At 33.9% G+C, this 18,878-nt stretch overlaps 1 protein-coding gene and 1 pseudogene across 2 annotated transcripts in view; both read left to right on the top strand.

Moving 5' to 3' along the window:
- The window catches only part of CFH (complement factor H), a 113,799-nt gene that overhangs the window by 49,871 nt on the left and 45,050 nt on the right, over positions 1-18,878 (top strand). For both annotated transcript variants that reach the window (XM_072648316.1, XM_072648317.1), the window contains exon 9: positions 16,542-16,718. In XM_072648316.1, coding sequence (XP_072504417.1) covers positions 16,542-16,718 — 177 coding nt within the window. The remainder of the gene's footprint in view (positions 1-16,541; positions 16,719-18,878) is intronic.
- Positions 16,727-17,371, top strand: LOC140529565 (large ribosomal subunit protein bL35m pseudogene; annotated as a pseudogene).

Here is an 18,878-nt window from a genome sequence, read left to right as displayed (position 1 = left end):
TTCTCTGACAGTGTGACTGTGATGCTGTCTTCTGGACCGCCCTTAACTTATAAGATGAATTTTAATTCAAATCTTTGATCTTTAATTTCCTAATTTCCCCTTGTTTACTTCATCCTTTAGTTTCTTTCCAAGTTAATCCATTATAACAAGAATTTATTTCTATGAAGAAAAAAGAGAAAGAGGAAAAAAATGTGAAAACAGTGCACACATTAAAAAATCTGACTATATACAATGTTTCATACAGAAGGACAACAAATCTGTACAAAGAATTAGGGAAAAGTGTTTTCTCATTGCTTGTTTTTGTCAGGTTTGTTTTATAGACACATTTATTGCCCTTTGAACATAATTTCAATTGCTCTACAGAATAAGTGGATCAGTTCACAACACCACCAACAGTGCATTAGAGTCCCAGTTTTACCACATCTCTAACTTTTATCATTTTCCATTTCTTAATGTTAAGCAACGTGGTAGGTGTGAGGTATTACCCCAGAGTTGTTTTACTTTGAATTTCTGTAATCATTAGTGATTTAAAGCACTTTAACAGACTATAGTGAGCTTTGATTTCTTTGACTGAAAACTGTCCGTTTATATCCTTCTACTATTTGTCAATTGGAGAATGACTTGTATTCTGATAAATTTGACCTAGTTCTCCTTGTATTTAATAAGTGAGGCATTGATCAATGACACTTTCAGAAAAGTTTTCCCCAGTTTTCTGTTTTCCTTCTAATTTGGTTGCTTTGCTATTATTTGAGTAAAACAATTTTAATATTTTAAAATCAAAATTATCCATTTTATATTTTGTAAAGTTCTCTATATCTTGTTTGGTCCTAAATATTTCCTTATCCAAAGATCTGACAGGTAAATTAGTTCATGCTCTCCTAATTTGCTTATGGTATCACCCTTTATGTCTAAATCATGTACTCATTTTGATTTTATGTTGGTATATGGTGTGAGATGTTGGTCTATACCTAGTTTCTGCCAAAGTGTCTTCCAACTTTCTCAGATGTTTTTGTCAAATAGTGAATTCTTAACTCAGAAGCTAAGGTCTTTGGGTTTATCAAACATTCCATCACTATGGTCTTTCCATTTCTTGTATACCTAATCTATTCAACTGATCAACTACTCTGTTTCTTAGCCATGGTCAGATTGTTTTGATGACTATTACTTTATAATAAAGTTTGAGATCTGGTACTGCTTCCTTCACATTTTTTCATTGATCCTTTGATACTTGACCTTTTTTCTTCCAGATGAAGTTTGCTATTGTTTTTTCTAGCTCTATAAAAAAGTTTCTTGGTAGTTTGATTGGTATGCCACTCAATAAGCAGATGAATTTAGGTAGAATTTTCATTTTTCTTGTTTTGGATCACTCTATTCATCAGCAACTAATATTTTAGAAGTTGTTTTGATCTGACTTTATTTGTGTGAAAAACATTGTAATTGTGTTTATATGGTTCCAGAATTTGTCTCGCAGGGAGATTCTCAAGCTTTTTTTTTATTCCCTACAGTTATTTAAGATGCTGGACTTTGTTGATAATACATAGAAATGCTGATGATTTATGTGTATTTATTTTATCATTCGATAAATTTGATGAAATTCTTAATTGTTTCAATTTTTTTTTTAGTTTATTCTCCAGGATTTTCTAAGTATACCATCACAACATATGCAAGAAGTGATAGGTTTTTTTTTTTTCCTCATTGCCTGTTCTGATTCCTTAAATTTATTCTTCTTCTACTATTATACCTAACACTTCCAGTACAATTTTGAATAATAGTGGTAAAAAAAGACATTTTTGTTTTGTTCCTGATCTTATTGGAAAAGATTGTAGCTTATTTTCATTATGGATAATGCTTGCTGATTGTTTTATATAGCTATTACTTATCATTTCAAGCAAAGTTTCATGTTCTCTAATGTTTTAATAGGAAAGGGAATCGTATTTTGTCAAAAACATTTTCTCCATCTTTTGAGATAATGAAATGATTTTTTCAGCTTTTTTTTAGTGATATGGTGAATTGTGCCAACAGTTTTCCTATTATGTAATCAGTCCTGAATTCCTGGTATAAATTCCACCTGGTCCTTGTGTATGATCTTTGTCACATGTTGCTGTGATCTTCTTACTATAATTGTATTTAAAATGTTTTGCATCAGTTAGGGAAAGTTGTCTACAGTGTTGTTTTTTTTTCCGTTTTCACTCTTCCTGGATTAGATATTAGTACCATATTTGTATTATAAAAGGAATTTGGTGGGATTCCTTCTTTGACTGCTTTTCCAAATAATTTAGGATTAATTATTCTTTAAATGTTTAGTAGAATTTTGCTTGGATCTTTTTCTCTTTGAAAAGTCACTGATGGTGTGCTCAATTTCTTTTTCTAAGATGGGATTAAGTATTCTATTTCCTCTTTTGTTAATCTGGGAAATTTATATTTTTGTCATATCCATCCATTTCACTTAGATTATCAGATTTATTGGCATAAAATTGAGTAAAATGTTTCCTAATAATTATTTTAATTTCCTCTTCATTCATGGTGAATTTATCCCTTTCATTTTTAATACGTTAATCTGGTTTTCTTTTTTTCCGTTCTGGAAAGCAAATTAACCAAGTTTTATTATTGATTTTTCTATCATATTTTTTTCATAAAACCTGCTTCTAGATTTATTAGGTCAAGGATTTTCTCTCTCTTCTGATTTTTCAGGATTTCGAATCTGGTGTTTAGTTGAAAATTTTTAATTTGTTCTTTTTCTAGCAGGTTTTTTTTTTTAAGTTACATACCCAATTCATTGATTTGTTCTTTATTTATTTTATTGATATAAGCATTTAGAAATATAAAACTTTCCCTAGGTACTACTTTGGCAGTCATCCTCAGTTTTGAAATGCTGTCCATATTTTTTATGTTCTTCAATGAAATTACTGATTATTTTTATGATTTGTTCTTTAACCCACTTGAGGATTAGATTATGTACTTTCCAATAAATTTTTAATCTGTCTTTTCATTGCCTATTATTGAATGTAAATTTTATTACATTATGATCTGGAAAGAATATGTTTTTGTTTTTATGCCTTCCTGCAAATGTTTTTGAGGTTTTATGACCTGAGATATGGTTAATTTTTGTGTGTCAGGTACCACCAAAGAAAAGGTATATTCCTTTGATTTTTCTGGAGTTCTATTATATCTAAGTCTTCTAAAATTCTATTTGCCTTCAATTCTATTCAACTTCTTTCTTGTTTATTTTTGGGTTAAATTTATCTACTCTTGAGAAGGGAGAGTTAAGTTCTCCCACTCTATAGTTTTACTTTCTATTTTCTTCTGTAACTCATTTTACTTCTTTAAAAATTTAGATGCTATACCATTTTATGCATATGTTTAATATTGATATTTCTTCATTGTCTATGGCATCTTCTAGCAAGATTTTGTTTCCTTCTTTATCTCTTTTATTAGGTCTATTTTTACTTTGCTTTGTTTGTGATCATTGTTTGTGATCATGATGGCTACCTTTGCTTTTTTAAAAATTTCAGCTGAAGCATAACAGATTCTGCTCCAGCTCCTTATCCGGTGAATTCTGGTGTTTAATCTATTCTGCTATCTGCTTCTGTTTTATGGATTAGTTCACTCATATTCACAACTGTTATAACTGTATATTTCCCTCCATCCTATTTTCCCTTGTTGATTCTTTTCTTTCTTATATTTTTTACCCTGTCCCTCCTCAAAAGTGTTTTACTTCTGACCAGCACCTCCCCCAATCTGCCCTCTCTTCTATTGGTCCCCCAGTTTTTTTTTTATCCCTGTGCATTTGTAATTCCCTAAGAGTAAAATAGATTTCTATATCTGAGTGTACATGTTATTCTTTTTTTTAAGCCTATTCTGATGAGAGTAAGGTTTAAGCATTGTCTGCCACCCCTCCCATCTTATATTACACTGCAATAGCCCTTTCATTTCTCTTGTATGTGAGATAATTTGTCCTATTCTATCTTCCTATTCTTCCCCCTGTGCTATTATTTTTTTATATAAATACATTAACTAACAGCATATTTGCATAGACAAGAATCTCTCCCTTTTAAATTTAATATAAATGAAATTCTCTATTTTACACCTCACTCTGCCTTCTATCTCTTCTTTATTTATAAATTATTCACCTATCCATAAGTCTGATAGCTAATATGTCCTTTAAATTTCCTTGTAGTATCTTTCTTTATGTCTAGTTTATGTATCTACTTTGACTTTATCTTGGTGGACGGTATAGGATGCTGGTCTATACTCAATTTCTGCCATACTACTTTCTTATTTTCCCAATTTTTTACCCAATAATAAATTCCTACCCCCAAATTCTGAGTCTTTGCACTCAGCAAATACAAAGTCATCATTTTTATTTGTTGCTATAAATTTTATGTCTACTCTGCTGCAATGACCCACCTTTCTATTTCTTAGCCATACAAGATAAATTCAATAAGTACTGCTTACAATGTAGTTTAATATCTGGTCCTGTTAAATCTCTTTACTTTACCTTCTTTCATTTGTACCTTTGATATTCTTGACTTTTTGTTCTTCTAAATGAATTTGGTTATTATTTTTTCTAATTCAATAATATAATTTTTTGATAATTTATTTGGGTTTGCATTGAATGTATAAATTATTTAGTTACAATTATCATTTTTATCATATTGGCCCTGGCTACTCATGAATAATTAATATTTCTCTAATTACTTAATCTGATTTCATTTGTGTAAAGTCTTTTTTTGATTTCTTAAAATATTATTCCTGGGTTTGTTTTGGCAGGTGTACTCCCAGATATTTTATGGTCTCTAGACTTATTTTGAATGGGGTATCTTTTACTATCTCTTCTTACAGAGTTTTGCTTATTTTATATAGAAACATTGATGATTTATGTCAATTTACTTTATATCTTGCTACTTTGCTAAAATTATTAATTGTTTTAACAAAAAATTGAGTTACATATTTGGGATTTTCCAAGCATATGATCATATTGTCTGCAAAACGAGATAGTTTTATTACCTCATTCTCTACTCTGATTCTATTTCTTTTTCTTCTTTTGTCTCTGTTGCTAGGATATTCAGTACAATATTGGTGACAGTAGGCATCCTTGTTTCCTATCTGATTTTACTGGGAACGCTTCCAGTTTATCCTCATTACAAATAATGCTTGCTGATGGTTTTAGATGATTGCTTTTGCTAAACTCAAGGAAAAATTCATTTATGTCAAATCTTTCAAGTGTTTTTCTGAGTGTTGTACTTTAACAAAAGCTATTTCTACTTTTCTTGATATAGTCATATGATTTTTAAACTTTTATTATTTTCATAATTAATTATGTTAAAATTTTTTCCTTATGTTAAACCATCCCTGAATTCCTGGTATAAATCCCACTTGGTCATAAGGTATAATCTTTATAATATATTGTTGTAATCTTTCAGCTACTGTTTTATTTAAAATTTTTCCATCTATATTCATTAATGAAATTGGTCTATAATTTTCTTTCTCTATTTTTACTCTTCATAGTTTAGATATCAGTATCCTATTTGTTTCATAAAATGACTTTGATAGGATCCCTGCTTTGCCTATTATTCCAAATAATTTATTCAATAAAGAAATTAGTTAATCTTTTAAAGTATGATAGAATTCACTTATAAATCTTTTTGATCCTGGTGCCTCTTTCTTAGGAAGCTAAATTATGGCTTGTTCAATTTCTTTTTATAAATTAGGTTTATTTAGATATTTCATCTAATCTTCTATTAATTCAGGCAACATATTTTAAATCTTTCGTTTCACTTAAATTGTTAAATTTATTGAAATATAATTGGGCAAAATAACTCCTTTAATTTCAGCTTTGTTAGTGGTATACTCACTTTTTAATTTTTAATACTAGTAATTTTGTTTTCTTGTTTCTTTTTAAAAACAAAATTAACCAATGGTTTGTCTATTTTATTGGTTTTTTCGTAAAACCAGCTTCTAATTTTATTTATTAATTTAATGTGTTCTTTTACACTCAATTCTATTTGTATTGTTAATTTCTGGGATATTCAATTTAGTGTTTAATTGGAGATCTTGAATTTGTTCTTTTTCTGATGTTTTTAATTGCAAACCCAATTAATGAGTCTGCTCTTTCTCTAATTTACTGATGTAAGCATTTAGTGATATAAATTTTCCTCTGTTCACTGCTTTTGCTGTATCCCATACATTTGGATATTTTGCCTCATCATTCTCATTCTCTTTCATGAAATTATCGGTTCTTTCTTTTTTCTTAGCTAATTTTTTTTTTTAATTTAAATACAAAGCAAGAATAGGAAAAAAAAAAAACAATTGCTGTGTGCACCGCAGAACACGAGAGGATTCAGTATTAAACAAAATATTAACTTCAAGGAAACCTATATAATAAATACTACACATAGTTTTCCAAACTGCCCAGCTTTTATTTGCTTCCTTGTAGGTTTTCTTTTGTTCTTTGCTGTACACTTCTTACTTTATCCCTTCTCAATCTTAACGATGGCTACAATTATGTGTATACACACATATGTGTACATATAAACATACACATATATACACATGTACACTCACATACATAAATATAAAAGCATACTATGCTGATTTTCACTCGTCATCTCTTTCTCTGGATAGAAACTTCCTTCCTAAGTACAAGTTTTTTCTATGCTTTTCTAAATCAACCAAATCATCATTTTGCTACACTCTAGTAATATTTCCACCTAATCACATCCTAGTTGAGAGATTGTCAATGAAAAGCTTTCCCCCACAATGTTCTGCATTCTTTCCGTTCTTGCCTACATAGGTTTAATTTACAGAAAACATTTTAATTTAAAATATCCTAAATTATCCTTCTTATACTTCAGCAATACTCTAACCTTACAATGGTATTTAAGGTCTGATATTGCCAAATCTATATAGTTTTTCCCTGGTTTCTTTGCAATTCCTTAATTTTTGTTCTTCCAAATGATTTTTTTAACTCAATGTTTTTTGTTTTTTGTTTTTTTTTTTGAAATGGGATGACACTGAATAAATAAATGAGTTAGGCAAAATTATCCTTTTCTATTATATTGTTTTTACTTACCCATAAACACTAAATTTTATTCAATTATTTAGACATGACTTTATTTTATAAAAAGTGTTAAAGTTTAAGTCCATATAATTCCTGTGTCTGGTTTGGCAGGATTGAGTAAGTTATTTTATGTTGTCTAGTTATTTCTGACACATAGGGTAGTTTCCCTTTTTTTCTCTTTTGTTTTAATGTATTTTAGCTTAACTTTGTCTGAGATCATGATTACTATCCCCGCCTTTTGATATGATAAATTCTATTCCAGCCCTTTATTTTATCTTTGTATGTATTTCTCATTTTTATGGTGTTGTTGAATTCAGATTTGTAATCTGCTATTCATTTTCATTTTATGGGTACATTCATCCCAATAACATCTAAACTAAAAACACTTGTGTGTTTTGCTCCTTCCTATTTTTTCTCATTACCTTTCTCAGCTTACTTACTCTATCCCTCATCACTCCTCTGCTTTATTTCTAGATGCTGTCTTGCCCTCCTATCCAAGAGTGTCTCCGTTATCTTGGCCCCACCCTATCCTTTTGCCCTCTTGTTTATTTCCAAATGTAGAAGACTTTTATACCCTTGTAGATATATTTGTTGTTCCTTCTTTAACCCGTTACTGAGGAGAGCAAGGTTCCATCACTACCCCACACTCCTCCCTTCTAGCTTCCTCCATATCAATTTTTCTTTTTTTCCCCTCCTTTGCATGAGATAATTACTCCTTTTTATCTCTCTCTGCACTTTTTATTAAGAATAACACTATACTCAGCTCAGTCCAAGTCTTCCTTTTAAACTGCCCAAATACTGATGACAGTCATAAGAATACTGATATTTGCACACATAAGAAGTAAACAATTTGACCTTATTGAGTCCCTAATAATTGATCCTTGTTTACATTATATTTCTCCTGCATGTTATATGTTGAATTTCTCTTAAGTTCTGCTATTTTTTTCACAAAGAGTTGAAAGTCTTTCAGTTTGTTAAATGTCCTTTTTTTTTTTTTTTTTTTTGATTCAGGATTATACTTAACTTTGGTGGGTATGTTTGTTACCCTTGGTCATAGCCCTAGCTCTTTTGCTCTACGGAATATAGTATTTCAAGACCTATGGTCTTTCAGCATAGTAGCTGCTGGGTTTTGTATAATACTAATTGTAGCTCCAAGTTATTTAGGTTCTTTGTTGTTGTTGCTGCTGTTGTTGCTTCCAATATTTTCTCCTTATTCAGAGAACTTTAAAACTTGGCTGTGATATTCCCTTTATTTTTACTCCTGGGATCACTTTCAGGTGGTGATTGGTGGGTTTTTTCTATTTCCTCTTTGTTTTTTATAGAACTTCAGTGCAATTTTCCTAGATAATTTCTTCTAATATTGCATCAAGATTCTTCTGTTATTGTAATTTTCAGGTAATCACACTTTTCTTATATTATTTCTCCTTGATCTGTTCTCCAGATCAGTTGTTTTTCTGATGATATATTTTACTTTCTCATCTATATTTTCTTTTTTTGAATTTGGCATTTTTTTTTGGTGCCATAAATATCATTGGTTGTTTCTATGTGTTTTTTTTTTTTTTTTAACAAATCCAGTCTTTAAGATTAGGTTGTTTAATATCCAATTAATTTTCAATCTACATTTCCTTTCTTCTTTATTTTTTTAAAATATTTTCATTTATCTATTTAACTTTTAACATTCATTTTCAAATATTCTCCTCATTTTTCCTCTCCCCCACCCCAAAACACTGAGCATTCTAATTGCTCCTATAACCAATCTGCCCTCTCTTGTATCATCTCTCCCTTCCCTTGTCCCTAGCTTCTCTTTTGTCCTGTAGAGCCAGATAACTTTCTATACCCCATTACCTGTATTTCTTTTTTCCTAGCAGCAAGAACAGTACTCAAAAGTTGTTTCTAAATCTTTGAGATCCAACTTCTCTTCATCCCTCCCTCCCCACCCATTCCCTTTAGGGAGGCAAGCAATTCAATATAGGCCATATCTGTGTGGTTTTGCAAATGACTTTCATAATAGTCGTGTTGTGTAAGACTAACTATATTTCCCTCCATCCTATCCTGCCCCCCATTGCTTTTATTCTCTCTTTTGATCCTGTCCCTCCCCAAGAGTGTTGACTTCAAACTGCTCCCTCTTCCCAATTGCTCTCCCTTCCACCATCCCCCAATCCTGCTTATCCCCTTATCCCCTACTTTCCTGTATTGTAAGATAGGCTTTCATACCAAAATGAGTGTGCATTTTATTCCTTCCTTTAGTCGAATGTGATGAAAGTAAACTTCATGTTTTTCTCTCACCTCCTCTCTTTTTCCCTTCACTGAAAAGTCTTTTGCCTTGCTCTTTTATGAGAGATAATTTGCGCCATTCCATTTCTCCCTTTCTCCTCCCAATATATTTCTCTCTCACCACTTAATTTCATGTTTTTAAGATATGATCCAATCCTATTCAATTCACTCTGTGCTCTTTGTCTCTGTGTGTGCGTGTATGTGTATGTGTGTAATCCCACCAACTGCCCAGATACTGAAAAATTTCAAGAGTTACAAATATTGTCTTTCCATGTAGGAATGTACACAGATCAACTTTAGTAAAGTCCCTTATGACTTCTCTTTGCTGTTTACCTTTTCATGCTTCTCTTCATTCTTGTGTTTGAAAGTCAAATTTTCTTTTCAGCTCTGGTCTATTCATCAAGAATGCTTGAAAATCCTTGATTTCATTGAAAGACCATTTTTTCCCCTGAAGTATTATACTCAGTTTTGCTGGGTAGGTGATTGTTGGTTTTAGTCCTAGTTCCTTTGACTCTGGAATATCATATTCCACGCCTTTTGATCCCTTAATATAAAAGCTGCTAGATCTTGTGTTATCCTGATTGTATTTCCATAATACTTGAATTGTTTCTTTCTAGCTGCTTGCAATATTTTCTCCTTGACCTGGGAATTCTGGAATTTGGCCACAATGTTCCTAGGAGTTTCTCTTTTTGGATCTCTTTCAGGTGGTGATCAGTGGATTCCTTGAATACTTATTTTGCCCTCTGGTTCTAGAATATCAGGGCGGTTTTCCTTGATCATTTCATGAAAGATGAAGTCTAGGCTCTTTTTTTTTTCATCATGGCTTTCAGATAGTCCCATAATTTTTGAATTCTCTCTCCTGGATCTATTTTCCAGGTCAGTTGTTTTTCCAATGAGATATTTCACATTATCTTCCATTTTTTCATTATTTTGGTTTTGTTTTGTGATTTCTTGGTTTCTCATAAAGTCATTAGCCTCCATCTGTTCCATTCTAATTTTGAAAGAACTATTTTCTTCAATGAGCTTTTGGACCTCTCTTTCCATTTGGCTAATTCTGCTTTTGAAAGCATTTTTCTCCTCATTGGCTTTTTGAACCTCTTTTGCCAATTGAGTTAGCCTATTTTTCAAGGTGTTATTTTCTTCAGCATTTTTTTGGGTCTCCTTTAGCAAGGTATTGACCTGCTTTTCATGCTTTTCTTGCATCTCTCTCATTTCTCTTCCCAGTTTTTCCTCCACCTCTCTAACTTGATTTTCAAAATCCTTTTTGAGCTCTTCCATGGCCTGAGCCCACTGAATATTTTTTCTGCATATTTGGGATACAGAAGCCTTGACTTCTGTGTCTTTCCCTGATAGTAAGCCTTGTTCTTCCTCATCTAAAAGGATGGGAGGAGATATCTGTTCACCAAAAAAGTAACCTTCTATGGTCTTCTTTTTTTTCCCTTTTCTGGGCATTTTCCCAGCCAGTGACTTGACTTCTGAGTTTTCTTTCTACACCCACGACACCTCCAGATCTGCCCAGCCAGCACTTGGGGTCTGAGATTCAAATGCTGCTTCCCAGCCTCAGGGCTTTGGGTGGGGGCAGGGCTGCTATTCAGTGTGAGATTAAGTTCAGGTGCTCAAGTGGAGGCAGGGCTGCCACAGGCACATGGGGCTCAGTTCCCTCAGGGGGTTTATGAAGAGACCTTCAACAACGGATCTGAGCTCCTGCCTGCTTTGGGAGCCCCTGCCTGCTGCTGCCTCCCGAGGGGGCCTGAGTTATGGAGACACCCCACTCCTCTCTCAGTGAGCCAAAAAGACCCTCTGAGTGACCTTTGGGGCCTGTGGGTGGCGGGACCTGCTTGGCTGCTGGAGATTCTTTCCCTGCAGCCTGCTCAGACCCGCTCCTCTCAATGCCACACAGCCAAGGCAGGGCTGGGCTCTGCTCCAGGTCTGGTGCACGACGGACCTTTCAGGTCAGTTTTTTAGGGCTCTCTGGAACAGAAATCTCCTCCACTCCCTTGTTCTATGGCTTCGTCTGCTCCAGAATTTGTTGAGAGCTCTTCTTTACAGGAATTTTATGGGCTGTGGGTTCGGAGCTAGCATATGTGTGTCTTTCTACTCTGCCATCTTGGCTCCTCCCCTCCATTTCCTTTCTTAAATATAATTTTTACTGCCTTTCTATCTCACAAAGATACATTTAAAATTTCTGCTTTAAATTATAAAATATTTATGTCCAAATTTTTGCTCAATATTTGTTAACATACCATGAACCATTGAGAAAAAGTATATTCCTTTCTATTTCCATTCAGTTCTCTCTGGATAGTTATTTAACCTATGTTATCTAAAATTATATTAACTTCTCTCACTGACTTATTTTTAGATCCTATAATAACTAGTGAATATTGACTCAGTATTAATATTACTTCATTCTCTGTAATACCTTTAATCAAAATGTAGTTACCCTGTTTACCTCATTTAACTAATTTTTTTTTAGCCTTCACTCTGTCTGAGATCATGATTGATATCCCTGCCTTTTTTTTTGCATCAGCTAAAACATAAAGTCTACTCCAACCCTCCATTTCAACTCTGAGTATATCTCTCATTCTTCAATGTATTTCTTATGAAAAACATGTTATTGGATTCTATTTTTTAAATCTATTCTGCTATCTATTTCTGCTTGATAAATTCATCCCATTCACATTCAAAGTTGTAATTATTGTCAGTTTCCTTCCATCTTATTTTTACTCACTATTGTCCTTCTCAGACTCTCTTTTTACCATATACTTATTATCTTGCCCTCTCCTCTTTCCTCTCTAATCTTTATTCTGCCCATCCCTCTTAGAATCCCTTCCTTATCTTTTTCTCCAGCCTTCCTAAATCTTAACTTGTAGGCCCTTCTGCAAGTGTCTTTCTTATATTCTGTCTCCACCCCCTAAATCTTAACCCATGCACTCTTATAAAAGCCCCTCCCTTATCCTGTCGACTAATCCTCTTAATTCTTCACAAGTTTAAGATGCTTTTATACTATATATATATATATATATATATATATATACATATGTATATATATTCTCTCTTTAACCCAGATCCTTAAAGAGTAAGGTTCTAACATTAACAGTACTCCACCCTTACCTGGTTTCTCTATATCAGTCTTCCTTTCATGCTCCATTTTTATGAAGTAATATCTCCTTTTTGACCTTTATCTACCAAATTTTGTTTTAGAATCACCCCATCATGCACAACTCAGTCCCAGCGTTTCTTTAAAAATACCGTAATAATTATGACTGTCATAAGAATAGTTGTAACATTTTCATATATAAAAAACAAAGTTTGACCTTAAGGAGTCCCATATAATGTCTTTAATGTTTTCCTCATATGTCTTTTGCTTTGTCTGAGATCAGGTCTGCTATCCCTGGTTTTTTTTTTGTTTGTTTGTTTTTCTTTTTCTTTTTTTTTTTATTCAGCTGAAGCATAATATTTTCTGCTCCAACCTTTTACCTTTACTCTGTGTGTATCTCTCTACTACAAATATTTTTCTTCTAAACAATATATTACAGGACTATGGTTTTTAATCCATCCTGCTATTCTCTTCCTTTTTTGGTAGAATCCCATTCACAATTACAGTGTCTTTCTCTCCATCCTCTTTTCCCCCTGCTTATGCTTTTCTCTCTCCTTTTTTCCTTTCCCTCATCACAAGTGTTTTGCTTGTGATCAGCACCTCTCTTAATCTTCCCTCCTTTCTATCAGCTCCCCTCCCTTTTTTCCCCCTTTCTCCTCCCACTTCCCTAAAGGTAAGATAGCTTTCTACAATCAAATGTGTATGTTGTTCCCTCTTTGAGCCAAATCCAAAGGGGATCAGGTTCAAACAATGCACAATGCTTACTTCCCTCCTTCTTTCCCTCTACTGCAATAGGTCTTTGTGCCTCTTCATGTTATAGAATTTGTCCTATTCTGCCTCTCCCTTTCCTTTTCTCTCAGTACCTCAAAAGCCTTTTTGTCATCCTAAAATTAGTTAATTTTTTAGCATTGCATCAGTCAACTTATACCCACATGCTTGCTCTCTCTCTCTCTCTTTCTCTCTCTCTCTCTCTCTCTCTCTCTCTCTCCATACACACACACACACACACACACACACACACACACACATCCTTTTTAGTTGCTCTAATAAAGAAACAGTTCTTAAGAGTTTTAAGTGGCACTCAGTCTGTATCCCAAAAAGATCATTAAAAAGGAAAAGGATCCGCATGTACAAACATATTTATAGAAGCTCTTTTCCAGTGGAAAAGAATTGGAAATTGAAGGGATGCCCAGCAATTGGGGAATGGCTGAACAACTGCAGTATATGAATGTAATGGGATAATGCTGTTCCATGAGAAATGATGGGCAAATTTCAGAAAAACCTGGAAAGACGTAAATGAACTGATGTTGAGTGAAATGAGCAGAATCAGGAGATCATTGCATACAGAAACTGAAGCATTATATAACAACCAACTTTGATAGACTTAGCTCTTTTCCATAATGCAAAGAGAACTCCAGGGGACGCATGATGGAAATGCTATCCACATTGAGAGAAATAACTATGAGTCTGAAAGCAGATCAGGGCATATTATTTTCCCTTTTTAAATTTTTTTTTCTTTCTCATAGTTTTTCCCTTTTGTTCTGATTCTTTCACAACATGACAAATGTGAAAATATGTATAATATGATTGGGCATGTGTAGCCTATATCAGATTGAACCCCTTCTTGGGGAGAAGGAAAGGGGACTCAAAATCTTATAAAAGTGAATATTGAAAACTAAAAGTAAATAATTAAATTAAAAAAAAGAATTACAAATATCATCTTCCCATGTATCAATGTAAACAGTTTAACCTTATTGAGCAATAATATGTTACTTTTTTCTTTTGAATTTGCATTTTTATGCTTCTCTTGAGTCTTGTATTTGAAGATGGAATTTTCTGTTCAGGTCTAGTTTTTTCATCAAGAATAATTGAAAGTCCCCTGTTTTCACCGAATGCCCATCTGTCTTATCCCCTGAAATATTATTCTCAACTTTTCTGGCCACTTGAATATTGATTGTAATCCAAACTCCTTTGCCTTCAGAAATATTACATTCCAAGCACTCTGATTCTTTAATGTAGAAGCTTCTAAGTCCTGACTGTGGTTCCACAACATTTAAATTGCTTCTCTGTGACTTCTTGCAGTATTTTCTCCTTCACCTGATAATTCTGAAATTTGGTTGCAACATTCAATGTTTGGTTTAAACACTGGTGTTTTCAATTTGTGATCTCTTTCAGGAGGTGATGGGTAAACTGTTTTGATGACTAATTTATCCTTTGGTTCTAGGACCTCAGGACAGCTTTCTTTGATGATTTCTTGAAAAATGCTGTTCAGGTTCTTTTTTGATCATGACTTTCAGAAATTCCAATAATTTTAAAGTTATCTCTCCTGGATTTTCTTTCCAGGTCAGTTATTTTGTCAATGAGGCATTTTGCATTTTCTTTTTTTCATTCTTTGGATTTTGTTTGACTGATTCTTTATGTCTCATGAAGTAATTAGCTTCCATTTGTCCAATTCTAATTTTTAAGAATTATTTTCTTCAGTTTACTTTTGTGTTTCCTTTTCAATTCACCAATTCTACTTTATAAGGAATTGTTTTCTTCAGTGGATTTTTCCCCCATTTGATCAGTTGTGTTGGTTAAGGAATTCCTTTCTTTAGTAAATTTTTGGCCTTCCTTTTCCAAGTGGCATACCTCTCTTACATACCTCATTTCTTTTTGCAATTGTTCTAATTCTCTTATTTGATTTTAAAATACTTCTTGAGCTCTTTCAAGAACACTTTTTGGGCTTGAGACCAATGCATGTTCCCCTCAGAGGCTTTGGGTGTAGGTATATTGACACTGTTGTTCTCTTATGAATTTTTGTTTTGATCTTCCCTGTCATCATTAACTTTCTATAGTCAATGTTCATTTTTGCTTCTTGCTCATTTTTTTTTTTTTTTGCCTACTTCATGGCTTTTAAAGTTGAGCGCTCCTGTTGGAGCACAGCAGGCACTGTCCTAAACTTATTGTACTGTGGTCCAGGGTCTTGGTCATTGACTTTGTGTTCTGGGGCCTCAGGTGCTGGTGGCTATAGGCTTTACAGGGTCTGCTAACTTACCTGGTGGCGAGCTGAAGTCCTGATAGTGTTGTCTGGTGTATGCTGAGACCAGGTGGGCTTTGCTGCATTTCCCTGGGGCTATAATAAAGTATGTAGAAGTCTGGCCCCTGGAGAATGCCTGCTTGCCTTGGGCTGCACTGAAGCATGTGGAGACTTGAGGAGGCTTGCCAGACTGAGGTTGAGAAGAGGTCCAACAACCAGAAGATGCCATCTATGCTAGGCTGTGCTGAAGCATGTGAGAGTCTTGAAGCTGGAGGATGCCTGTTCATCTGGGACTACAACAAAGCACATGGTAGTTCTACAGGAGGAGTATGCCATTGCCCCTGGTTAGGTTAATGTACATAAGGGGTCCTTGTTTTGGCCTTTGCCTGGTCACCAAACTGGGGCTCAGAAACTCCCACTGGTTTGCTGAAGTGGGGCTTGCTGATGACTTGCTGGGACTTCCTGTCCTGTACTACTCTCTCCTTTTACCCAAAATGGACCTTTCTTACCACATCTTTCTTGCCAATCCTCGAAGTCTCCCAGACTAAAAGACTGTTCTACCTAATTTTTCTGCTAGCTCCACCCCTCCAGGATTTGCTCTGAGTTTCTATTTTATTGTTCTTTGGAGGTGAAAACGAGAGAGAAACAGTGATTTATTACTCACTCCACCATCTTGGCTCCTGGAAGTCTCTCTTCAAAACACATTTTATGCCCTACCTTCTACATAAAACCTTTTCTCTACTCCAAAAGTGCTTGTACCTTCCTTTTCACTCTACCTTGTATTTAACTACTTTATATTCATTTTATTTATTATCTGCATATTGATTATGTACATTTTATATACATTCTTAGTGTTTTCCACATTTGAATGGAATATCTATCATAACACCTCCACATAATAAGAATTTAATGAGTGTTTGGTGACAAATTGATCATTCTTCTTCTCTGACATTACATTGAGTAAATGTCTAATAAATGTCTTTGTCCATTTTAATTTGTCCTCTTTTTCTAACAGATATGGATAACAGCTTTTTTTCTTTTAACATGCTATTTCATATTCTAATTGTTTTCTTTATTTTTCTCATCAATAGGAGAATGCTCCCTTCATTCAATACAAAATGGTCATTTTTGGCCAAAAAAAGGTTATTATAAGGAAGGTGAAGAAATAACAGTTGAATGTAATGATGGCTACAGTCTTCCAAATAATGAAGACAAAATTACCTGCACCAAACAAGGCTGGTCTACCAATACAAAATGTAACAAGAAAAGTAAGTAATGCTACTGCATTGGCATCCTTCAATGTATATTATTTTTATTTTTAGAAAGCAAATCAATGATGACATTGGCCACCTTTTTGCCACAGGCCTCTCCAGGAGTCATTCAACCCCTTAATACTTTGGTTTCATCCGCCTTCCAAAACTGTTTCAACACTGTGTGAGTGGATTCCATGCTGACTGAACAACGTTCAGCCATATTCAAGCACCATCTGTTTCTCCTGTTGTCAAACTAGTTCCATCTGTTAGTAATCTGACATGTGGTCATCTTTCAGCAATCCTTAATAGTGTAATCCCTTTGCTTCCAACTGTCCTATGACCACTTATCAGAAGTGTAACATACTGTAGCTTCAGAAAAGGAAAATAAAATCAGTGAAAGCCATCTTCTTTAGGTTTCTCCAACTATACTGTGGTCCTTGATTGAGGAAAAAGGCTGATTATAATAAGAAGCTATGTGAAAAGAAGTCTCAGTGAAAAGAAACATGAGATGTTCTCCAACAAAACACAAAACAAAATGCTCAGTCAAATGACAAAGTATTTCTGGAAGAGGAAGAACTGTTGAATTTGTGACCTGCACAGAAACACCACAGCAGGAACCTCAAAGTATAGACCTGACACAGGACATTTAGTACAGAACTAGTGGAACTCTCATTTTGTGCAGATCTTTACAACTCCATACAAAGATGAATCAGCCAAATGGTTGAAATAGCAACAATATCCAATATCAAAATATAACAGGTTTATTAGCAAATGACTGTTAATTCACCATATTGTGCTTTGTGGGGGGAAAGTTTTTAAAGATTGTGGTCTATGTTAAATATATATCTTAGATTCACTTTTTTTGTTATTTTTAACACCAGCTCATTTTATTTAGTCTTTCCTTAAGAAATTATTTATTGAGATCCTTTAAGTGCCAGGCACAGAGGATCCAAAGTTGGTGAAAAGGCTCAGATTCTTTTGAAGTGAAGGAGCACATACCCAGAAAAATTAAATACAAAATTAAAATACAAAATGTAGGATACTTATGAAAGGTAGCCCATTGAGCTGAGTTCTGAAGGAAGATAGGAATTTTATGAGAAAATAAAGGCGGAAGAACATTCCAAACCTAGGGCACAGCCTAGGCAGAGGCACAGAGAGAGGGGCTGGCATGTTGGGTACAGATTATACAGTAAGAAGGCCAGTTTTATTGTCATGTGAAGTGCATGCAGAATGACGTGCAGTAAGACTGGAAAGGCAGGTTTTAAAAACCCACTTGGTCTCCTTAATTTTTTTTAAGATAAAGAACCTAAAGTTTCTTAGTAAATGTGACTTTGTTCGTTCAGAATAGCAGAGAAGGGAGACAATTGGATTATGCAGGCAGAATTTTTATCTCTTTTCTTTGAAGAACAGTAGGGCATCCGAGGAGTTGGGAAAATGTTTTGGTGCTCCACCTATGGCACAAAAGTTTTGAATGAACAACATTGACTTTGCTCCTCACCCAAGCCTACAGAACAGATCATCTTTTGATTCTTATCTTGCTTTGTCCTTTTGTTCTCTTTGTGAAGGAAGATGGGTTTCTGTCTTCTAACCCTACTTTTTATGGTAGTCATTAATGGGGCCTGTGGAGCATTCTTGGAAAAGGGTCAGTTGTTCCCTTGTCTTGTTTTTCTTTCCACACAGAAAATAACAATTGCTTGAGGAAATGATTTTTTTGTAGTTGCAGAAGTGAGGTACTTCAGCAGTAATGTTATCTCTATATAAAATGGGTCATAAATCAGGGAACTGTAAGGACATTTGTTTGAGTTTTTCAACTATCAACATTAAAATACAGAGCAAATAAGTGATTCTAAAATGACAAATCCCTCCAATCAGCTCAACATCTCTCTCCATTATTCAGTCTTCTGTAGTAAAAAAAAAAAAGAAAGAAAGAAAATTTGACATAAATATGCAATTTGCCAATGAAATTGATGGTCTTTAAAAGGACCTCTGAGAAATCATTTTGAGAATTATGCTGCAGAGAGAGCTGAGGCTCTTTCTAAATTTAGGCAATTGGCAAGGGTCATAAAGTTGAAGCTAATGTGACTCAAGACATCTGTTTTCAAAAATGTCTACAACCTTAATTTGTTCTTTTCTACAAGTTGCCTATATATGCATATATATATATATATATATATA

This window comes from Notamacropus eugenii, chromosome 2 (assembly GCF_028372415.1).
Source record: "Notamacropus eugenii isolate mMacEug1 chromosome 2, mMacEug1.pri_v2, whole genome shotgun sequence".
NCBI classification, from domain to species: domain Eukaryota; kingdom Metazoa; phylum Chordata; class Mammalia; order Diprotodontia; family Macropodidae; genus Notamacropus; species Notamacropus eugenii.
The sequence above is the reverse complement of the archived record's forward strand: the minus strand, read 5'-3'. Positions and strand labels throughout refer to the sequence as shown.